The 25220-nt window shown below is 36.6% G+C and overlaps 1 protein-coding gene across 1 annotated transcript in view; it reads left to right on the top strand.

The window, feature by feature from the left end:
• The window catches only part of LOC110815022 (ARM repeat superfamily protein), a 36470-nt gene extending 11552 nt beyond the window's left edge, over positions 1–24918 (top strand). Inside the window, exons 15-22 of the mRNA XM_088216608.1 lie at positions 2636–2767; positions 3658–3761; positions 4270–4449; positions 5463–5602; positions 16697–16836; positions 16959–17116; positions 23512–23638; positions 24009–24918. Of these exons, the coding sequence (XP_088072734.1) occupies positions 2636–2767; positions 3658–3761; positions 4270–4449; positions 5463–5602; positions 16697–16836; positions 16959–17116; positions 23512–23638; positions 24009–24169 (1142 nt within the window). The 3' untranslated portion in view covers positions 24170–24918. The remainder of the gene's footprint in view (positions 1–2635; positions 2768–3657; positions 3762–4269; positions 4450–5462; positions 5603–16696; positions 16837–16958; positions 17117–23511; positions 23639–24008) is intronic.
• Positions 24919–25220: the final 302 nt, after the last annotated feature.

Genomic DNA, 25220 nt, shown 5'->3' with positions numbered 1-25220 from the left:
ATTTGTTTGACTTTCCAAGAAGAGATGCAATAGTTAATAATTTGGTCATTCGAAAGGTATCACATTTTAATTCACGTAGTATGAAAGGGGAGGTTTCAGTTTCTTATGAACTCATGATGGTTCTTTGCTGAGGAGTATGGTCACAATGAGCTTAACGTTCATGATATTTCATTGGAAGATGGTTTTTTGAGCATGGCCTGACTCTAGTGGCAAACGGACTTTTTTTTTGGCATTTCCCCTTGTCTGTTGAGGACATGTGGCTGCATGTTGATGGTTTGGTGGACTTATTGTCTACTTTTTGTGAATACTAGAGAGCAATTGGTCATGCTGATTCAAGTTTCTCATGGGCTTATGCATATCAAGAGGGAGGTGAACGAATGGAGCTAGGAGGTTTTTGGAATGTTGTTGTTTGGAGGAATAAATTGATTGTTTTGAATGATAATCCTGATAACAACCTTCTGATTGAGGAGAAAGAAAGCTGATATCAAGCAAAAATGGAACCTTTCCAAATTATTGTTGTTAGGGGAGAACTTTTTGGAGGAAGTGGTCTGGATTATGCGGATGAAGAAAAGGGGTAAAAATTTCCACTGGTTGACTTCCCAACCCTTAGAAAAATTTCATTCTTAAGCTGGTGGCAGGTGAAAGAAAGTGTGTAGCTGAGGCAAACTGCCAGAGAGTTGGATGGTTGGATTCTAGCACTGAAACTTGGAGACCTTGATTGGATGGGTTAAAGTATTTATGCTTGGAAATTGTCTATAGTGGATGCTTTAGAGCTTTTCTATATTGAGGAGGAACTTCATTACGGTTTGAACCCTTGTGATTTGCCAAAGCCCTAGTATTTGTTATGGAAATTTTTTAATACATATATTTTCTACTATTAAATACAGGATTCTGAATCATCTAATGTCTTTGCTCATTCTGCTCCAGTTCTAGGTAGTTTGTGCTCTTCCTTCTTGGTGCTTATCCTTCAGATGGAAGGGGCTTTATGCCTCAAGGAGCTTAGGCCAGTTAGTTTGCTGTTGAGTATTTACAAACTTATTGCCAAGGTCATTAAATTGTCTTAGGTTTTCACTCATTCTGTTGAGTTTCTGAGCAGCACGCACAACAAATATATAGATTGAATCATCTAAGGTCTTTGTTCATTCTGCTTCAATTCTAGGTAGTATGTTCTCTTCTTGGTGCTTATTCTTCAGGTGGAAAGGGCTTTATGCCTCAAGGAGCTTAAGCCATTTAGTTTGCTGTTGACTATTTACAAACTTATTGCCTAGGTCATTAAATTGTCTTAGGATTTCACTCATTCTGTTGAGTTTCTGAGCAGCATGGACAACAAATACATAGAAAGGATCTTGTCTGCTTTCCCCTTTCAGCCTTCTAGGTCACCTGAAAGGAGAGATGCAATAGAGCCCTTGAAGATCCATGCTCCCCTTTTTATTTCTGTTTATGGGCATTGGCCTAGTGCCCCTTTTATTTTGTACAAGGGTCACGCTAAATTGTGGGCTTGATTTTGTTGATCTGTTTGTTCTCCTCTTTGATAGAGGTGTGGTAGTGACTCCTTTGTGCCCTATAAATGTTATACTGATCATTAAGGGGATAGAAATCCATTTTTTCCATTTTTTGGACTGTAAAAGCATCATTTTCTAATAATCAAACAATGATTTGAGATACTAACCACTTCCCCTTAAAAGCAATTATATTATATATAATCCCACAATTATCCTAGCAAACACTAAAACTGGCTGCAACATTTCATAAGATTTCGTAGATCGGTTATAAATACTAGTATCTGACAGTAGTTTGTGTTAACTACAGCAAGTGAAGGCATACTTTTTGCATCAAAATGTTTTTGTCTTGGTGCAGCCAGAGTCCTGTTTGTAATATATTTTTTTGGTCTTGTTTAGTGTAACTTGAACAATTTACATAGATCTACTTGATTCATGCCTTGTATTTTTTAGTTTGTTCTAACTTCACCCTTTCTTAAACTGTATTGAGCGATAGTGAAAACTTCACTCTCTCTCTGTGCAAGTTGACCGTTCATTCTTTGAGCAAAATATTAAATCTTCCTTTTCATTCTTTAAAGTGCACATCAGTATGCTTTTCAAGGGAATGCTCCATGGTAAATGTTATTCCATCTCTTCTTCCCTAGAAGTTTCCCGATGATTTATTGAGCAGTATGTTTATAGGAGCCAGTATGCTTGTCAAAACTCTAATAGATTTTTAATTATTTTTACTTAAAGTATCGTCAAATGTATTTGACAATATATATATATATATATATATATGGCATTTCTGATGTGGAATTTACAAGATCCACTTGAATTTACATTGAGGAGTTACTATAAATGTTGATATCTGTGAATTAACTTTCCATTTTTTTTGGAGAAAAAATTGCCATTAATAATGTATAAAATACAATCCTGGCAAATTGGCGTGTGAATGGATGATTTTAGTTTTGTTTGAAACACCTAAAAATGTTACTGGCAACTCATCCACAGGACAACTCCCAATTAAGAATCTGTGGGAGTCAGCTGAAGAACTCTTATCAAAGTGGAAATTTGGGAGGGGGATGTATGAGTCCTAATAGTACTTCATAGTTGAGATTCTGATTCTATAATAAAAATCTAATTTAATTTTGCAGAGGTGTTTGAAGAAGTTTTGGAGATCGTGTCATATATGACTTTTTTCTCGCCAACAATAACTTTGGATATGTGGACTCTCTGGCCGCTAATGATGGAAGCATTAGTAGATTGGGCCATCGACTTCTTTCCAAGTATGATTTGGTTTGTTGCTGCAAAATGTCTGCTTTTATAGTTGTTTCACATTTCATAGGATATACCAGATTATCCAAGGGATTTGTTGCTTGACTAGATACTGGTGTTTTCATTATTTAAATTGTTATTTGAGCTTTGGTGCTTCCATAGATAATGTTGGTAGGTGTATTTATAACACTATAAAAGGATGATGATGTGGGGGAATAATGATGCTTCTGACTACTTTGGCCATCTGGCTAACAATCTGATTGCTTTTATCTGCATTATGAAGGAGCAAATGCTTTTAATGGTTTCTTGGTTTCTATTCTTGTTCTATTTGCACCTATGCAGTTAGTTATCAGGAGTTTCATAGAATCTCTATCTATCTCTAAAGAGTTGAATCTTTTTTTCCTGAAAAGAACCGATAAGGTGCATATTGTTCCACAACTTGTTTCCCACGCAGGACAGGTTGTAATCATTGAAAATTATTTTATATAACAGGTATACACTGAGGTAACTGCACATTTTATTAATAGTTTTAGAAAATCTCAACTAGGGTTGTAATTGAAATGTGATATTAGATCAGTGTGTATCTGTTGTATAAAATAAATTTTCCCTTGATTTTGACAATCTATTGAAGTCTATTATTTTTTTAAAAAATCTGTTAAAGTCTATTAAATTGGTTTGATATATGCAAGACATAATGGTGTAGCCACTAAGGAAATGAGAAGCGGGTTTGCTATATGTACATTAGTGAAACTACTTTTTTTTTTTTCCACAAAAGATGACTGTTCAACAACTATAACCTGTGCGATGAAGCAGATGAATTTGTTTTCTTCATGCTATATGTTTCAACATACTTCTTGTCTTTAATTTATTTTCATAGTAACTATTTGCTGTAAAAATCCAGATATTTTGGTTCCTCTGGACAACTATATATCAAGGGGTACTGCACATTTTCTTACATGCAAGGAACCGGACTACCAGCAGGGTCTTTGGAGCGTGATTTCATCTGTAAGATACTCTTGGAAGAGTTATGATAAAGTTGCTAATGAGTTCTAACTTTAATGAAGATTAAAAAAGTTGTGTAGGATAAGATTAGGAAAACCTTCAAGTTTATATTGAGAAGAGTCTTACTTCCATTTTGATTTTATTATTTCAATTATCTCCATACGAAATGAAGAAAAAATTATGAGTACATTATGTGTTGTCTAACTTGAGTACGATATTAGTCTTTTCTTTTTTCCATTTTTTTGCTTTAGGTTCTATGTGCCTTTCTTTCTGTTGATTTGGAGTATTCCTCCAGCCAAGACTCAATCCATTGTCCTTGTTGTATCTGGTGTCATTCTTTTCTTTGTATTTCTCAATGATGAAAGTGTAGAGTAGGAAAAAGTTGGAGAAGGTGCATTGCCAACATAAAATGCAAGGATTTTTTGCATGGTTACTTTTGTTCCTTTTTACAATTCCTTCAATCTTTATTTTTGATATCCTTTCCTATTCATTGTTTTTCCATGCTATGCAGCTCATGACTGACAAAAATGTGGAGGATAATGATATTGAACCAGCTCCAAAGCTAATCGAAGTAGTTTTTCAGAATTGTAAAGGACAGGTGGATCACTGGGTAGAACCATATCTCACAATTACGGTTGACCGGTTACGCCGTACTGAAAAATCCTACTTAAAATGCCTTCTTATGCAAGTGGTAAGAACTCTGGAGGAGAGAATATATTTTTGAAGCAAACATAGTATTCTTTGTTGTTTGTTGGTTATAAGCATTATTGAGGTCTTTGCATGTCTGAAAAGGAGACAGACTGTCAAACAGACTCTGTAATGTGCTTCTTAAGTTAGCTCTCTCTTCCAATCTTTATTTCTGGTCAGTTGGTAAATATAAGATAGCAAAGTGTATTTGTGTCATAAAAATGAGCATTTACTAAACTGCACTTTATTCTAACTTATTTGTTCCAAATATAGCTTTAGTTAATAACAATATATATATATTTTGAGATAAAATCAAGTATATGGATATATATGGATATAAAAAATTAAGTTTGTTTAAGATATAAACAGTTAAGACGATATTATCTATTTTAGTTTATTTCTGGAAATTGGAAACTATTCTTTAAAGAAAAGAAACAGAAATGATTTCAGAAAAGTAGAACACTTATCAGACTAAATTTAGCCCAAGTTGTTCCTGGGCCTACTTCTGTCCTCCCATGGATGTTCATCTTGGAAGGATCAATGCACGCTATACGAATAGTCTTAATTGCTAAATGTCCTAATTTTTCATAGAAACATAATTGTTAATATATTTAACCAGCAGATCAAGTTGTGGAGACTTTATATGTTAGTTGGGTATGTTTCTTTGTTTTAATTTGCATGCTTGGTTGTCCAAAATTTTCTCGGCCGGGATCTCTTTTGTTACATAACAAAAGACATTTAGTAAAACATGGGCGAAAAAATGGGTAGGTTTTGCTTGTTGTTTGGACTGATATGAGATACCAATGGTTCCGGATGTCATTCACTTTCTGAGATACTTTATTCATTTCAAACACTGTTATTATGTACAATTGTGAGTGAAGAGGCCCTAGATATATATAGCTTCACTAGCATAGTCTTTTTATCTTCAAATTTTCTATTTGGAAAGTTAATTCTTTTTGGTGACACATTGATCAAGCTGAAATATTCTTTGCTTAAAAGAAACTTTTTTCTTTGCAGATTGCGGATGCTTTTTATTATAACGCAGCTTTGACACTCAACATATTGCAAAGGCTAGGTGTTGCCGTAGAAATCTTTAATCTTTGGTTCCAGATGTTACAACAAAAGAAAAAGAGCGGTGTACATGCCAATTTCAAAAGGTAATCATCATATGCTTTCTTATACCCTTATTCTTTTTCTCCTTTTTTCCTCTGAATGTCAATGAAAACTTATTTCGAATGTGGAAGTTGGAGAGGAACTGAATTTCTTATATATTGAGAAGGAGCATACTGATTTTCTTAATACATAGGCAAGTAATTATATCAAATCCAATCTGCATATAATTGGGATATTCTAATCTATATACTATAGAGGATTAGATTCCTAATATTAAGACAAAAGATTCAGAAATCTTCAAACACTCATCAAGCTGGTGAATATGCATATTTATCCCCAGGTTGGAGATAGTCTTTGAAAAGTCGTATTATTGAGTTCTTCGTTGGCATATTTGACAAGTCGGTTATTAGTTGAGACATATGGAGTATAAATCAATTCACTTTCCAACTTTTCCTTTATGAAGTGTCTGTCTACTTCCGTATGCTTCATATTGTCATATTGCAAAGGTTGTGAGCATTTTATTTACTGACTTGTCATAAAATAATTCATATGACCTTTTCATTTAATTCTTAATCTTCTAAATTATTTTGAGCTATAACATTTCACATACTTGCTATGCCGTTGCCGTGGATACCGACTCTAAACTTTGTCTAGCAAACATATCCTACTTTTTACTCCTTTGTCTCACAAGGTTGCTATCAAGGAAGATACAATGATTCTTTTGAATAAATTTCCTTACTTAGGTTTGCCTCTGGGTAATGTAATATCTTATGGTAGATTGCATAAAGTAGTAGATTCCGTAAAGGTGAACTTGTCGCGAGCTATTATGATGGGTAACATGCTTATGACATATGTAATGTCCAGCCATTTGTAAGTTTTCCTATCATAGATGCTAAATCTTGTTATCTGTAGCTAGGTCTTCATTTATTCTTCGTCCTTGTGGTTTTGCTCAATTGGTGTGGAGATATGTTTGCATGCTAATTTTTCTGTTTGTCTTAGTAGATCAAGTCACATACTTTTGCTATGAAATAAAGATGCCCTCCTCCGTATGAGCTAATCCAATTTCTAGAAAGTACTTTAAGTCTCTCAAGTACTTTTATCTTGGATTCTTTGACTAGGCATCTTCTAAGTGCTTCATTCTCTTTTTCATTGTTTTTGGTCACAATTATGTAACACATATACTCGGAGAATCGTGATTCCCTCCGACTCCAAGTACTTTGTACGGAACATATGATTTACTTGATTTAGTCTAATACCCTATGGCAAACTTTGGCATATCTTGGAAACAAATCCAGTTTAGACTATACTTTTCTCCCTCGCAATCCCTTGGTGGTTGGTTTAGACCATACATACGCCATGGAGGTGATTTCTCCTGGATTTACATCAATTAGAATGTACCTTCCATACCCACTTCTGACCACTTTCCAATTATGCTCTCCTTGGATGGGGTCAAATGGGGCCGTATCCCCTTCCGCGTTGACAACAAATAGCTTTGCCTTGACAGTTTCAAGGCCTTAGTTTTTGACATCTTGAACAACACATGTTATTGGTACCATCAGTTTCAGAATTGCTCACAAGCTCAAAAGGCTCAAGTTGGAAATAAAAAATTGGGCTAAAATGATAGGCAAAAGAGAAGAGGAGTGCATTAATGATATTCTCACTGAAATTGATGTCCTAGACATAAAAGAAGAGGGTTGTTCACTTTCGATCACGAATAAAGAAAGGAAGAACTCTTTGAAATCTAATTTGGCTCACAGACTTCATATGGAAGCCATCTCTTGGAAACAAAAATTTGGAGAGAAGTGGCTTAAGGACGGTGATACAAATTCAAAATACTTTCATACGTTGGCAAAGCATAGAAGAAGAGTTAACTACGTCGAAGAGCTCATCATGGATAATAATAGTATCAAAGGCAATGAGACCTTGAGGGATGGGGCAAAAACTCACTTTCAGAAATTGTATTATGAAGACTTTAAATATTGGCCTACGTTGGGCAATCTTTCTTTCAACAGTCTTAACGAGAGAGAAAGAGATCAACTTGAAGTGAAGTTCACCAAGGAGGAAATTTGGGGTTGTGATGTGAGCAAGGAAAGGGAAAATGATTTCTTTTTAAAGGGAGAATCAGCCAAGGAGTGAATTTCCTTCTTAAATTGCGTAGGAAATCAAGAGAAAGAAGAAAACGAATCACATACCTTAATGGGAGATTGAATCTCATGGGTTTTGGGAGATTATAGAAGCAATTAATCATTTTCCAAATTGATCATAATCTTTCTTAATTCTTTCTTCAATCATCTCCATAATTAATTAATATTTTCTCTAATTGTAAAGGAGATCATATCTATCATATTTTATAAAACAATTATTTTAATTGCTGTAAGTTTCCTATTTTATTTTATATTTATTTTCGTATGTAATTTTGCTTTTAATTTGAGAGATTATTTTTCTTTATTATTCATATGACTTACACTATAAATAGGTTATTAATTTTTATTTGTAATAAGAAAAAAATTGAGATCAATAAAATTAAGTTTTTAACTTTAATTAGCCATTGACTAAGTTGCTCCTTAAAGAGGTGTTTTCAACCTTCTTATCGAGTATAAAATTGATATCTACTTGTGGTGTTTTCATCAATATTTTCCTTGAATTAAGTTGAACTTATCAAAGTTTACCTTGTGGTGTTCTAATTAATTCAATTATTCCTACTATCTTGGTTTGCACTCCTTTGTTGAGTTCGGGTCAAGTACGGAAGGTTTACTTAGAGATAAGTTTTTGTATGCTAATGTTACGTGTGGAGTTTTGGATTGTGTGTTTTGTTCTTGGGTTTCGCATCATTATATGCGGGGTTTTTGATCATATTAGTTGATCTTGGATTCTGCATCAAACTGTCTCAAGGATTGCGATGGGATAAAGCCCTAGGACTCGACGAGTTTAACACCAAATTCCTCCAAACTTTCTGGGATGTCATCAAAGGTAATATAAGTGATTTCTTCAACAACTTCCGTAATTACTGCCCCTTTGTTAGATCCCTCAATTCTACGTTTCTTATTATGATCCCAAAAAGAGCCCAACCAAAGAACATTAATGATTTTCGATCTATTACTCTTATTGTGTGCATATACAAATTGCTCTTCAAGGTTTTGACTAAAAGATTGTTCAAGACACTTACCACATCATTGGGGATTGTCAATATGCATTTGTGTTTGGGAGACAAATTGCAGATGTCATTCTGATTGCTAATGAAATAGTGGATGATGTCATTAGACACAATAAGAAAGGTATTCTATGCAAGTTTGACATGGAAAAAGGCCTTTGATCATGTTAACTGGGACTTTTTAGACTACATGCTCTTGAGACTTGGTTTTGGTACAAAATGGAGAAGCTGGATAAGAATCTGTGTCACCTCCTCTAGCTTTGCTAGAGTTCTAATATGTAATGTCAAGCAGTTCCCCTTTCTCGGCCGGAGAAGTGCATTGTTGGAACTGGGTTGGAACGCCAAGTGGCTCTAGATTCGGGGGTTCCTGCTATAGTCGAACACGAGGGGAAGATCGTTTCTACGGATACTGACAAAATCATCTTATCGGGCAATGGGGATATTCTAAACATTCCATTAGTTATGTATCAACGTTCCAACAAAAATACTTGTATGCATCAACCCCCCCAAGTTCGGGGGGGTAAATGCATTAAAAAAGGACAAATTTTAGCGGACGGTGCTGCTACAGTTGGTGGCGAACTCGCTTTGGGGAAAAACATATTAGTAGCTTATATGCTATGGGAAGGTTACAATTTGGAAGATGCGGTACTCAATAATTGTCAATGGCGGGCCTTCTTCAGTTTTCAAAGCCTCAAAAGTGCTGAGGCAAGCCCTTCTATTTATTTTCGTGATGCAGGCCCTAAATCAACTCATAGAGTGAGCTAAAATTTTGAATCTGATTAGGGAGATCACTGTGGGTAACAGAGAAAAAAAAAAGTATCACACCTGTTTTTCGCAGATGACACGCTTATCTTCTGTAAACTAGACACAAGATCTCTCATCGTCTTGAAATGCATCTTGCTGTGTTTTCAAGCTGTTTCCGGTCTGAATATTAATCTGCACAAATCTGAGTTGGTGGAACTGAGTAACTGCACCCTGAGTGAAAATCTCAGTTTGGTCTTGGATTGCAAACAGGCTTAACTGCCCATCACTTACCTTGGGGTTCCATTGGGCACCAAGCATAATGACAGCAGGTGCTGGGAACCGGTGGTTGATATGTTCAACAACAAATTATCTATTTGGAAGAAAAAATTTCTTTCCAAAGGAGGAAGACTGACCGTGATCAAAAGCACCCTCTTTAACCTTCCTATTTACCGCTTATCAGTGCTCAACATTCCCTCAAAAGTGGCTAAAAAATTGGAGATGGTTCAATGTAATTTTTTGTGGGGTGACAGTGATAACTGCAAGAAATATCACCTAGTAAACTGGTTGGAAGTTAAAAAACCTTTGAGGGATGGTGGTTTGGGTCTGAGGTCACTGATAAAGTTAAATGAAGCTCTACTTGGGAAATGGATTTGGAGATTCTGGAACAAAAATGATAGCCTCTGGAAGATGGTCATTGATTGCAAATGGTTTAACGGTAACCCCTATGATTTTTCGTGTATTAAAAGCTGCAATTATAGCTTAAGTCTTTGGAAGAACATCATGAACCTCAACTCTGATATTTTTCAGTGTTCTATGTGGAATATTGGTAACGGACACAATGTTCCCCTCATGTTAACTTGATGAAAAGATGTCATGCTACTGTCAACATCTACTTCTGGAATGCTTTACCTCTTACAAACTATGGACCATGATCCTCGAGCTCTTGGGAATTTCTCGGGTGATGGCTGACACGGTCAATATTGAACTTCTAGCATGGGTGGGACTTGGCAACAACAACAAATCAATTAAACTCATCCCCCTTCCAATTTTTTGGGTCATTTGGAAAGAAAGAAACGATTGGGCTTTTGATGGGTTGGAACTAGATTTTAATACCATCAAGAATAATTGGTTTCACTATTTTGGCTCAACTGTTTTAGGGTATAATCTTGATAGTTTTGACAGTTTAGGTATCATTATAGATATGCTTATTGATATGTAAATTCTGTATGTAATCGGTGCTTCCTTAGCACCTCACATCAATACAACTTTATACTTTTATTTAAAAAAATGTCATGAAGGTGATTGCTTTGACATATCATAAGTTTATACATTATACCTGCTCAGGGAAACATTTGACTTGTATTTCATCATAAACATCCACTTGCAATCCTCGTGCTTATTATAAGGTGGTAGGTTAATAATTTCCATGTTTGGTTCTTATCTAATGCTTGCATCTCCTTTCATTACATCTTTTCACGTCTTGTTTGGTAATGCCTTGGAGAAAATATAGAATTTTAATGATGTTTTTACTTACTGGAAAAGCTTCAATTTTATGAAGGCAATGTTAGGATCATGATCATATGATAGTTGAGGTCTGTAGGGATGGTCAATGGGGCGGGTTACCCACTAACTTGTTCCTACCCACTCCACTGGGGGTGAATAAACAGGTAAACAATGAGTGTGGGGTGGGTACAGATAAAAGAAAAGTACATGTAGCGGGTATGGATGATGCATTTATTCCCCCGTACCCGCCTGAACCTGCTCATAAATTCTAAAATTATTCTAATATATTTTATTAACTCAAGAGACTGATGGAATTTGATTAAATATTGATGAGCAACATATTATTTAAATATTAATTTACATATTTTTTCCTAAATTTTGATTTGAATGTTTTTAGATTTTATGACATGATCAATTTTTATATATTCTTTTAAGTAAAAAAATGTTGTTAAATGGGTGGGTTTGACTGGATGGGGGTGCTGGGGTGGGTAAATAGTGGGTACTGGATTCGGTAGCGGATGTAAGAAGTTGCTTGCGGGTGAGGATAGGTAATTAAATTTAAACCTGCTTCAGTATAGGGGAGGGTAGAATAGAATTTTCTTTTTCATGGGGGTAGTTGTAGGGGCTGAATGCCTGTATTATACCTACCTTGTGACCATCACTAGTTGCTCAAGATCCTGGGTCTCTGTCTTGAATATATTTACATAAATTTCTTTGAATGTGAACTTCATTGTTCTTTGTCATGGGTGTGGTCTAAGGGAGTGAGGGTGTTGACACAGATTGAGGAGATTTGGCAGGTGGTATGGATTTGATTCGTACTGAGACTGTGTTGGTGAAGTCAAGTAAAAATAAGTCTTATCCTTATCTTAAATAGATGACATGGTCTCTCTCTGAAGATAGGTAGATTCATATATGGTTTTTTCTTACTAAAAGTAAAATCAATGGAGGCAAAAGTTTTCTAGTAGGTGGATGGTAATCCTTGTGCAATTTTTGGGTTGGTGAATAACCAAAGAATATACACTTGTATACCAAGAGGGTGCAACTTGTATACAAAAGTATTTACAGTTTTAACAAAATGTTTATAAAGTCTCCAAGAATCCACTAGAATAAAGAAGATGACCCCTAACAAAAAGCTTATGGTTTGGGATCAAACATCTTTAGATCTATCAAAATTAGAGTATGCCCTCAAAAACTCTTCTATTTCTCTCTCTTCTGACCCCTTTTGATGGATCGCGTTATGGGCGAGTAACTACAGAATCAATAGGTATAATTGCATAGAGAGAACCCTATGATCTCTAGAGTAAAAACATATTCTTCATTAACATCAATTTCATATCATGTTGTCTTCATCCAGAGCACAGGTTATGTACAAGAGAGGAAGCAATAATTCTATAATTAGAATTTCATGATTGCCTAAACTGCCATTGTCTCATAACAGACTTATTTCTTACCCTAATACACACTTGACACTTCATTTTTATTTTTATTCCTTCTTTATTAAACCTGCGTGTAAGGAACCATTTTGTTCCTAACATCACTTTCTCCCTTGAATAGGTGCTTGTCCTCAAGCGCTAAGTTAGGATAGTGTAGTTTCATGTGATTGGCAAGCTCCCAAGAAGCATCTACAGGAGAAAGACCCTCCCAATGAATGAAAACCTCATGCTGTCCGTTATGAATCTTTGGAAGCCAAAGGTGAATGATGAGGAACTCCTTGATGAATGATAGGGAGAGTGGATGACACACCGTACTGTCAATGGAAAGCCTTGAGAGAAGAAAAATTGAAAGCTGGATGCAACTTGGTGGTTGATTGTAAATCCTACTTGTAAGCTACATCACCAATCCCTTGTGATATCTTGAAAGGCTCATAAAATAAGGGAGACAGCTTCTATACCCTCTTATTACCAAGTGAAATCTATCTATAAGGCTGAAGCTTCAAAATAACCAAGCCGCCTACTTGAAAGATCACTACTGATGGCTACTGCATAGATTTGTTTCATCCATCATTGAGTCTGCAGCCATTGAGAGTGTAGAATGTGTAATACCTTGTCATGGTCATTAACTCACAATCAACAGCTTCCAACTTGGAAGGGAGTGACCTTTAAAGAAGAATGATACTCTGTATATAAGCATACTGTGTTGGATGATCCCCCGTGAAACAACAGAGGCACATTTCTACTATCTTATTAACAGCCTTGATTTGACCATTTGATTGAGGATGATAGGCTGAACTGATTTTTATTCTGCGGGTAAAGAACAATTTTGTTCTTAACATTCTCCTTCCAAATAATCCAAAAAGTAGCCAGAGGATAAGGCTTAAAGTATAGTTATTACTTTTGATGCTTTTCTGGTTAGCTCCCAATTTAAACCCAATAGGCCATATGCTGGAGACCATCACCAGTACGCAAAAGAACACCAAAAAAGAATATGATTTGCAAGATTCTAGTTCACTATTCACCAATACTTTTTTCCTCTTTACTAGCTTATCCACTGTTAAGATGTGCTCCCTCATCGCTTCCCAAGTAAAAAAAAAAAAACCACCCTGGGCTTTGCCTTTACTTTCCAGACCATCATTGACAAAAGTTTCTCACACATCCCCTCTCCCCTGGCCAAGTGCAAGTAACAACACTTGACAGTGGATATTCCCCTTGAGTTAAGCCACCAAACTAGTTCATCCTTGGACTCAACGGAAATCACCACTTGTGAAATATCTTTGAACAACATCATAAAGTCATATATGTGTCATTTAAGTTCCTGGTCAGCTGAATTGCCGAAGCTCCATTTCCAGGGGAACTTGAGAACAAATCTTTGATTGTGGCATTTTGTTATGGGTGAATTTAGTGGAATTTTATTACGAGAAAGGGGGATTTTCAAGTCATACCTTGCACAGACAACTCTCCACCACAGACTATGCTGCTTATATATGAATCTCCACAATCACTTCCCTTGGAGGGCTTATTGAATAACTAGATATCTCTAACCCGACCCACCTATTTGAAATGGTATTTTCACCGCATATAGAGCCACAAGGTTATGGAATGTGGAGGATGGGGGTGATGAGATAGATAAAAGGAAATTTCATTTTGTAAGATGAGAGGAGGTAAAAAACCCTATGGAATGTGGAGGATTGGGGTTGAGATCTATTGTTCAAATGAATAACGCCTTGTTAGTAAAATGGTTATGGAGAAATTGTAGGGAAGGTGACAGATTATGGTGGGGGCTAGATGGGGTGCAAGGGGTGGGAGAGATGAGTGGAGTGTGGATGGGAGAGCCCATGACTGTAGTTTATGGAAGAATATATTAAAGGGTAGGAAAGCCTTTGTGGAATGTACTAGATGGTGTGTTGAAAATGGTTTAAAGATAAGGTTTTGGGATGATACTTGGGTTGGAAATGCTAGACTTAAAGACAGATTTCCAAGAATTTTCGAGATTGCTCAGAACAGAAATATGACGGTAAGGGAGGCATATGTGGAAAATGGAGACCATAGCTAGTGGGATGTGCAGGTGAAGAGAAATTTGAATGATTGGGAGATTGATGATTTTCAGCAACTATATCTGGTATTATCTGAATTAAAAGTGGGTGGCCGGGATGATTATAAACAGTGGACGTTGGAGAAATATGAGATTTTTTCTGTGAAATCCCTATATTGTAACCTTTGAGGTGGAAAGGTGAAAGCTGAATCTGTGTTTCCATTTAAGCAAGTATGGAGACTAAAGCACCTCCAAGATTGACTTTTTTTATGGGAAGTGTGCAGAGGAAGTGTTTTAACTATAGATGTGCTCATGAGGAAGGGGAGATGAATGGTGAATAGATGTTATATGTGCAAATGTTATGCTGAACCTTGTAACCATATATTATTGTGGTGTTCGCCAGATCTATGAATTTCTATTTATGGAATGTTGGGAATCAAATGGGTTATAGTGGGGTCGGTTAAGGATGAATTGTGGGCTTGGGGTAGATTGTGTGATAAGAAAAAATATTTAATGCTGATTCCATTATCTCTAACGTGAGTTGTGTGGAAAGAGAGAAATTCAAGAGCTTTTGAGGGAATAGAAAATAATTTTAAAAACATCAAGGATAGATGGTTTCATCTTTTTGATTCTTTATTCTTGGAACATAATATTCAGGATCTTGAAAATTTGAGGATGGTTTTAAATCATTTGATTGAGCTGTAACTGTTGTATATTGGGCAGTACCTCCTTGGTACCTTTGGAATGATATCTCTTTTTATTTCAAAAAAAAAAAAAGAGTCACAAGGTTATATTCTTCTTCTCCTTGTAGCCACCCCATAGAAATCTACCCCATATAGCCTCTAGCTTCTTTCTCACTCTAGCCACAAGGTTATATTCCCATAAAGTAAATTGGAATATTAGCCTGGGAAGTTATCCATTTTGGAGATGTTATGTCTTTATTTCCAAGAATCTGGACCCTGACTTGATCAATTTACTGTTGGGACCTGCAAAAAAATCATAAAGTTGTTCTTTTTCAAGAGAATTCTTCAACATTATAGCATCTTTTGCGTGCTTAATTGCAGCACTCCAATAATGGTCACATTCTTGGCATATACGCTGTATTTGCATTATGGGTTACTGTTTAACTGCCTTGTTTCATTGTTCTGTCACATGCTCTACAAAAGGTTTTTATAGTCGGCAATAATGTTTAAGGATGAAATCATTTTGGTTGTTTCTAATATCTTGTCTAGAATGGTGTGTAGAATCTCCTGTAAGGATCCACAGCAAAGACATAAGACGAGGATTCTGGTGATTAAAGTTGTGGATAGAAAGCTCAAGTCTAGTGAGGGAGCATGCGATGCAGTTTGGCAGCTGTTACCAGTGATAAATCCACAATGAACTCTGTTTTTTTTTTCTTAACAGAAATGTATGGGCATAAGTTGGCAATGAAGGCCAATGAAAATCTAGGACAGAGCCTAGGGCCATGTGGAATTTTTTGGACAGCAACCGATTTTTTTGTATGTTGAGAAGGAGCATATACATGGGTAGGTCTATGGGTAGAATAGTAGTTATTTTTTGAGGTAGTTACAAAGAGAAAAAATAGGAAACTGATTACATCAAATCAAATTAATTTGCTAATACTGAGACAGAAGACAGTGATTTTCCCACAGGAAGCACATGTGAAGAAGAGTTATTTCATTTTTTTCCTAGGGATGTCTAGTTGTTGGCATTTATTATTTGCAATTTACCAGTGTGGAACCAACAATAGGAAGAAATGTGATCATCTACACTTATTCCTTAGGAATCTGTCCGAGACAGATGAAATGGTATAACTCCCTTTGGTCTAGAAATTTTGGCTATTTTTGTTAAACTTTTTGGTCAGGATGTCATTGATTTTGGCTAGGAAATTATCAGCTTAGATCCTAGAAACTTGAAGCAAATGTTGTAGCATCCTATACACGTACTCCAAGGAGGTGAATAAATCTGCTAAATTTCACAAATTAGAGTATTTCTCTAGAGATTGAGGGTTTTCTTCATCGTTGATGCGAAACAAAAGGGTACTTTTTACTGAACCCTAAAATATTATCATCATAGGTTGATAAAGACTGGAAGTCTGACAGGCCAGCGTCCCACTTTGTGCAAGATTTCATATGTTTTTAATGTATTTTTTGCTAGATTTCATGGTTGTCCGACCATGGTGACATCTCAACCTGGAGACCATGACAGATCTTTATCTTTTAGCTTGTTGCTGTTTGTGGTCCATTTAATAGAATTGATAATTCTGATACAGGGAACATGATAAGAAGGTTTGCTGTTTGGGATTAACTTCAGTAATTGGTCTCCCTGCTGATCAGTTACCAGGGGAAGCTTTGGAGCGTGTTTTCAAGGCCACTCTTGATCTCTTAGTTGCATACAAAGAGCAAGTTGCAGGTGTGCCTCTGTCCCTCCTTGTTCTCTCTTCCAGTGTCTTCTGTAGTATCAAAAATTTCCCTAAAAAGAACTATAATTCTTTTCACGAGTGTTAAATTACTTTCAACATTGTGTGGTACAAGCTGCCAAAGAGGAAGAGGCCGAAGAAGATGATGATATGGATGGCTTTCAAACTGATGATGAAGATGATGATGGTGATGGGTCTGACAAGGAAATGGGAGTTGACACTGAGGATGGGGATGAAGCTGATAGCATAAGACTTCAGAAGTTGGCCGCACAGGTTTGTACATTGTGATTTTATTTGTGTGAAAATGTTCAACTCTTCATTTTCAAGTGAATTTTGATTAGAAATTGAGTTTGGCCTTATTATAGATATAGCATTTAACATATTTCCCAATCATATGCATCTTATTTTACATCATAAGGTTCATCACTAGTTCATTGTAAAAAAAAGATTAATCCTTTGAAAATGGAAAGCTTTAACCTAAATTAAAAATGATAAAAGGATCCTAAAGTAGGATAGCTTTATTGTAACTCCTCAAAGAATAGCTTTAGTATGAAAAAATTTGCATAATATTTTTGATATTTAGTATCTTCAATTTACTCGGCTTATTTAAGTTGATTTTAAGGAATTAGAAATTCTTTATTTCCTCTCGAACTCTAAATTTCATCCTTTTTTTTTCTCTATTTTTTGTTTTTCCCTCTATTTTCTTCTAATTTCTGGGTATCAGTTCTTATTTCTAGACCATCCCTGACAATGTTTCAAACTCTACTTCTTGTACATCCGTTGGTATAAGATCGTAGCTTCTATCATTGCATTCCTTACTAAATGTCCTACTTCCAAAAGGAACGTGAAGAAAAGATTGCTCTAGAGCTAAGTGCCATACACTTCCAGAACTACAAAGAGATATCCTGCTCTGGAAGAAAAACTAGTGGCATTGAACAGTCTCATCTGTCCAATGTTTACATCATCCTGGTGGTTGTGCCTAGAAGTCATCTCACCCATCTGAACCCCAAAGTTCCAGTTTCTCGCACCACCTTGAAAACAGTCACATCATAGCATCCCTTGTGTTGCTCTGCCACATCTCCACTTTTGCAGTCATGTCAACAACATTCAGTGACTGATCTTGAACCATATTCATTAAAGTAAACCTAATCAGAAGCTTGACACTCATGGCTGATCAGAGACCAGTATGTTATGTTGGACTCGTGTATGACCTGCGATTGGTATTTCTGTCAAACTACTCTTTTTGATGTTTCATGTAGATTTGACCAAACTTCTTCAGGCCCATCTGAAGCAGTTTCAACTTATCCGATTGGTTCCTATTGGTTTTTGGTTATATGTGGCAACATAAACAACATTTTCTACACTTCCACCTGATCAAGTTTGCATTTGGTGTTAACAAGTTGATGAAATTATTTTGGCTAAAAATTCTCTAACAAGGTGTTGTATCTATATGATAATATACCTGCTGTGTATTTATTTTGTAGATAAAAAATGAAATTAGAATAGAAGGTATTAAGGATGCCCATCCAATTACAAGAGATTTACAAAAGATCAGAGATTTAAATGCACTAGGTTCCCCAAACCACAACATTATAAACAAAATGTTAATGATGTTGGACAAATATGGTTAATTTGTCTGATTAGGGATTTGGGGGTGAAAACCCTAGACATCACATATAGGACTTTTTAAACATTACATCTAAGAAGTCTTAAGCATCATATGACTAGAAAAACGAGAAACTCTCAAATGTTATTGAATAAATGAATGCTATCCTCTCAAGAGATTACAATCATATTCATAGAGTGCTAAGTATGTTTTTCCTAATTTAGATTAGGAAATACCAAAAATTTAATCAGGAATTTTACTTCTAACAAAAGAAGAATATTCATGCTAAAAAAATTGAGAATACTAATTTTAATACAAAATAGGAAATATTAAAATAAATAGGAAATTTAGATACTAATTGGGCATGACTTATATACGGTGGATGATTTTTGATATATAATAGATTGCCTAACAAATATGTAATACTTTTGTAAATGGGTTGCACTTCTGTGGTACTTTGTTAATATGTTCATACATTTTATTTTTTAAAAAAGAAAATCTAGATTTTCAAAGGAATAAAATTCTAAAATTATTAAAACTATAATAATAGAGTCATAAATAATATAATAGTCTTAACATTAGAATTTTAACTTCTAATCTATCTAGGTATAACCCATTTTGCGTCACTCTCCCCTGGTTGGAGAAAAGTTGTCCCCGAGTTTTGGTGTAGCAAACAATATAAAATCTTGATACTGGGCACGAGTGTTAGATGACGGCAATCTGGAAGTCTTCTCTGACCTCTTGTAAAGAAAACAAGCATTCACCAGAATCTTGTCCTGTCTCCTTGGCTTGTCAATTGTCAAAATGGACTTCCCACTAACCTCTTTTGCAAAAGATGATAAATGGGGAGGAACTCTTACCTTCCAAATTTGTCTAATTGGAATCTAACACCATTTCCTTCATGCTTGAACAATTGGCTATAGAAGCACTTGATCGCAAAAGACCTATTCTTAGTAAGGCACTGCTGAGGGTTATCATTGCTACCGTCCAGAGTCCCAAGGGAAAGAATGCTTAACAAATATTTTCCTTTTTCGCCCTATCCACTTCCACAAAAGATTCACAGATTTCTCCATCTTCTATTGGGCTATAGCGAAAATTTGAGGATGCTGGTTCCTAAGGGTATCACCATTCATGCACTAACCCTCCTAAAGTCTGATTCTATCCCTCTTACCAACCTTCCATCTGATGCACGCCTGGAGCTTATCTCAGTTTGCACTGGTCTTTTTCCACATGCTTTTCCCTTAAGGTCTCGATACCAAGTTTGGCTGCAATTATCCTTCTCCAAAGCGTTCCTTCCTCTTTCGTAAACTTCCACAACCTTGCAAAGTCTCGTTCATTTCCACCAAGGACCGCAAGCTCAAACCATTGGGATAGTGACTTCTTGAGCTCATTCCATTCTACCAAATGATATCTTCTTCTGCCCTTCGCGTCACCACAAAGGAACATACTTTTAGTAGCTTCCAACTTATTGGCCACACTGGGATGGTCAAAAGGACATGCAGTAGATCAGTAAGTTACCCAATTTGTTTTTTAGTAAATGTAAGCCTCTCCCCTTTAGAAAGGAGGGATCTCTTCCACCCTGCTAGTCTCTGTTTAAACCTATTCATCACCTGATCCCATGGCTTCACTTCCCTAAAATTAGCACCCAGAGGTAAACCTAAATACTTGATTGGTAAAATTAGCACCTGATCCCATGGATTACCCTGCCTTAACTCTTTAGGAAGATGATGGGCTAGAATGATGATGGGCCTCCGTTAACAATAACAGTAGAAGACGCTGTAGTGGTATTTAGCCCAACGCTGTCATTTCTTTCCAAAACCCATCGTCATAAGCATATAGTCCATGAAACTCCAACTCATGATCGTAAGCCTCTTTTATATCAAGCTAAGCACCAGTTCTCTCCTCTAGTTCATCGACCACTTCATTAGCAATCGAGGCAGCATAAAAAATTTGCCTTCCTCCCACAAAAACTTGCTGACAGTCTCCAGTCTTGTTGTCCATGACATCAGCTTACAAATAGACCCAGCTAAGCTTATGTGGTTAAAGTCTATAATGTTGTGTGCCCCTCTGATCCTGGCAATAAGCTCTAAGAAGGATGAATTGAGAGATTTTATGAAGGACCTTGTTTCATGCAACTCCTGAGGAGATCTATGATATTCTTCTTCAGTATGTACCAAAACTCCTGGAGGAAACCTATATTAAAATCATTTGGACCCGGTACCTTGTCTCTTTTAACGTCTTGAGACTTTCTAAGGATCTCTTCTTCTAAAAAAACACTCATCTACTTGCGCCCACTGGATTCATCCGGAGCCCTGAAACTGATGCTGTCCAGTTTTGATCTCCAATCAAACTCTTCCTTGTAAAGCCTGCAAAAATTGTGATAAAAATTAAAAGAAAATAGAGAATATAAAATATCCTCTTTAAAAATAATGATAATAAATTAGAGATATTATCAAATATTAACTAGTTATAATTAATCAATTTAATTTAACATTTTGGATCAGTATTAAACACTAAAGTTAAAATAATTTTTTAATAGGAGTGGATTCTGTCCTCTCCATCGATGCCTGGTACTGACTTGGATGCCCACTTCTAAACGAAAATTAAAATCATCATAATTTGAAATAAAAATTTAATAAATTAATATTAATTATTGAAATTAGATAATTGGAAATTTAAAAAAGGCTGCTGACATGGGAAGAATAACAAATGGATTATTAATGGGTGAGTGTTGGCTTGAATAACAAATGGATTACAGCTGTAGGTTCCGGAATATTCTCAAGAAGTGTTGGCTTGATTTTTGGAATTACAAGGAAGTAACTATAGATTGGTCATGTACTGCAAGAGATGTAAAACTTCATTTGAATATCATAACTGTGGTGATATTCATTTTTATGGATATGTGATAGGATCATAAGATCCCAACGGCAACCCAAAAAAGGAATCCCAGAAACAGTCAACACTCCAGGATCAACCCCCACGATTGCCGCTCTACTTCTGCACTCCCAACCTCCACGATCTCTGACCAACTTTTGTACTATTCTATTTCCTCCATTATCTTTAGTTGCTTAAAAGTAGGAGTTTGCGATTGTATTTTTATGTATTTAAACCATTCCCAAGCAGTAAGGAAGGCAGACAATTATTGAATCTAAAATCTTGTGGTTTATTCTCACTCGAAAAGAATTTCTTTATTAATTTACTTTGGCTTCTGAATGGGACCTATCAATTGGTATCAGAGCCATGTCTAATAAGGAGAGGATTGAACAACTCGAAGCAAGCGTGGGGGGGTTGCAAGATAGCTTCAGCAGAATGGAGCTATGAGTCGCGGATAAGTTGCACCAGATGGAGAACACCCTCAAACGAATAACGGAGACCCTGTTAATCAACCGTGAGGGCTCCAGCTGCAGCACCCCAAACTGAAATGGAGGAGCACGACCAAGCTGCGACAAAGGAGCTGAGTGAAGTGACGATGGCCGACAACCATTCTTCTCCAAACTCACCAAGCTAGAATTTCCCATCTTCTCCAGAGATGATCCGACCGAGTGGCTCAACCGTGTCGCGCAATTCTTTGAGTATCAAGGGATTCCCGAAGAGTAGAAAGTCCAACTAGCTTCTTTCCACCTGGAGGGCGAAGCCAACTAGTGGTGGCAATGGTTTCATCGGACTTATCAAGAAGAAAGAAGAATGGTGACATGGACCGGATTTGTAGAACTTTGGGTCCACTTTGGGCCATCAGAGGCGGAAGACTTTGATGAGACATTGTCTAAAATTAAACAGGTCGGCCCATTGAGAGAGTACCATAAGGAGTTTGAACGGCTTGGCAACCGGGTCCACGGGTGGACCCAAAAGGCTTTAATTGGCACCTTCATGGGCGGACTTCAGCCCGAGATAGCAGAAGGGATAAGGATGTTCAAGCTCAGGACCTTGAAGGATGCAATAAGTTTGGCCCGCATGCGCGAGGAACAGTTGGGTCGTCAAGGTAGGCTCGATTGGGGCGGGCGGAATCAAACCGACCCACGATTGCGCTCACTATCCGACTAGACTCTGCGAGCTCTAGCAGAAACAGTCGCAGCTCCCAAGCGGTTATCTTGGGAAGAGGCACAGCGTCGGCGAGCACAAGGTCTGTGCTTCCACTGCGACGAAAAGTTTACCTTCGGCCACAGATGCTGCCGATCCCAACTATTACTTCTAGAAGGCAACGAGAAGGAAGAGAATGATGATCTTGCGAAACCTGGCTGAACGGAGAGACTAAAGGTACCTGAACCTTGAGGACAAGGTTCTAAAAAGGGGGAGGCAATGATAGGATCATAAGATCCCAACAGCAACCCAAAAAAGGAATCCCCAGAATACAGTCAACACTCCATGATCAACCCCCACGATTTCCGCTCAACTTCTGCACTCTCAACCTCCACAATCTCTGGCCAACTTCTGCACTATTTTATTTCCTCTGTTATCTTTAGTTGCTTAAAAGTAGGAGTTTGTGGTTGTATTTTTATTTATTTAAACCATTCCCAAGCAGCAAGGAAGGCAGACAATTATTAAATCTAAAATCTTGTGGTTTATTCTCACCCAAAGAGAATTTCTTTATTAATTTACTTTCGCTTCTGACTAGGATCTATCAATATGAGCTGGACGACTTGAAATGGCAAACACCAGTTGTAGCATTAATTCTACATGAAAGTATTTTCATAGGGTGTGGTTAATGCTTTTAATTTTAGAATCTACCTGAATCTACAGCTGTGTCAACTGTGCTGCGAGGAATAAGCTAGGGACACAAATTTATTTGTGCTCTTTACTAATGCTTATTTTTATTCCTTGTTGGTGATGGATGCAAATTATCTTGTGTGTTGGATTCCATCATCGTGCTAATGTGTACTGGTGCATGAGAGGCCAAAATTTTAGAAACCAATTAAAAGGAGTGATTAGTAAATGTCAATCAATCAGGACTTATATGATTTGGTCTCCAGGCTCTTGAATTATCATCTAATAGAAATGTAGTACCTGAATGCACTATTTTGCTTTTTATCAAGTAGTTACCTGATTTTACTGACATTTGTTATAGGCAAAGGCTTTCCATGCAGATGATGATGAAGACGATGACTCAGATGACGATTACAGTGATGATGAAGAGTTGCAGTCACCTATTGACGAGGTGGATCCTTTCATTTTCTTTGTGGAGACAATTAGAGGTATATGGAATGTGTTCCTTTTTATCTTTCAGGAGTCAATTTCATTTGATAACCTAATTTAAGGTTGGTTAACCTAATATGTTTGGTTCAATTACCATTTCTACTGTATTCCTGCGTCAAGGAATCCAAAACTTTAACTGGTTTAAATGTGAGTATGATTTATAAAGCATTTGATCCAGATGAATATTCATTGTGTTAATTATCATATAATGAATGCTTTTATAAAGATCACTATATGGTTCTGTACTTCCCAACAAAGTTCCAATCTTCATTCTTTATGAAATCAACACTCAAATATTTTGGTAATTCAAGGTCTCTGACACACTTCCCTTTTCTGTTTTGTGTTTTTTTTCCCTATGATTGAGAAAAGCAATGCAAGTGTCAGATGCTCTGCGGTTTCAGAACCTAACTCAGACACTAGACTTCCATTACCAGGCTCTTGCAAATGGTGTCGCGCAGCATGCAGAGCAGAGAAGAATAGACATTGAGAAAGAAAAACTGGAGAAGTCATCAGCTGCTACTGCTTCATGACTTCAGTTTTGAGAACCATGTGGCTCGAGATTTTGGCTTGCACCCAGTTCTTTGCTGTTCAATTTAGTATTGGTTTTAAAAAAACCAGGAGTCAGTTGCATTTCCAGTAAAGCATTTGGTTGCTTCTATATTGTGATGGTCAATGAGCCTGAAGGCTTTTCTCGTAAGAGCTGAGTGCTTGAGCTTTCTGGATTTCCCAGTTGCTAAATAAGCAGAATGTGGGATTAGAGAGCGATGGAGCTGCAGCCGTGGTGTGGGTCGCAGTTAGGGTTATTCATCTTTGGTGAGTAGGCTATCGTAGAGGAAAAGATGCCTGTCTCTACCAATATTTATTTTTGTTTTTTTCCTTATCTGCTTCAGTCTGAATCTTCTGTTTAGTCTAAATATTTCCTTTGGATTGGAAATTCAATTTCCCATGATGGGTTATATATATTGATCAAGGAACGGTTGGGTATATTTCATGGCTGTGAGAGGAGGGAGGGTTTGGTGCATATATTTTGTAAGAATGTCTGGTAGTCTTCTCTGAACAAGTATTTTAGTTGAGTGGTGGATGGCTGTAATTTTTGGTAAAGGGTAGGTCTCATTTTTTTTGCCCTCTTATTTTTTGAGTATAGTTGCGAATGTCTTGGAGCATTGGCCTTGGAGTTTTGGGTTCAATATGAGGTTTCTTTAAGGTAGCTTGCTGCCGGTTGTATAACAGTTACATCAATTCTTTATACGATGCGGATTGGGAAATCTGGTGTTTCTAAGATTGGTTTGTCGCCTGAATCTCTTTCATCATGTTTCTTTCTTGTTTCAATACAAAAAATCATGTTTCATTTTTTTTTTTTGTATGGTTGTAGCTTCTCTGTCTGTCATGCAGGAATTCATCCTTTCTCTTGCCCGGATCGTCCTCAACAACATTATTTGGAAAGAAATGAAAAGGTACAGTAAGGAATTTCAAATATGAAATATAACTGAAAGCAATCCAAACTCGATTTGGGTAATATGTTACACAAGGCATTTATTGCTAAAGCAATTGTATTTGATAGTAGGTATCTTATTCCTTTCC

Source organism: Carica papaya, chromosome 3 (genome assembly GCF_054855325.1).
Source record: "Carica papaya isolate Zhongbai chromosome 3, ASM5485532v1, whole genome shotgun sequence".
Classification (NCBI taxonomy): Eukaryota; Viridiplantae; Streptophyta; class Magnoliopsida; order Brassicales; family Caricaceae; genus Carica; species Carica papaya.
This window is presented reverse-complemented; position numbering and strand designations above follow the sequence as displayed.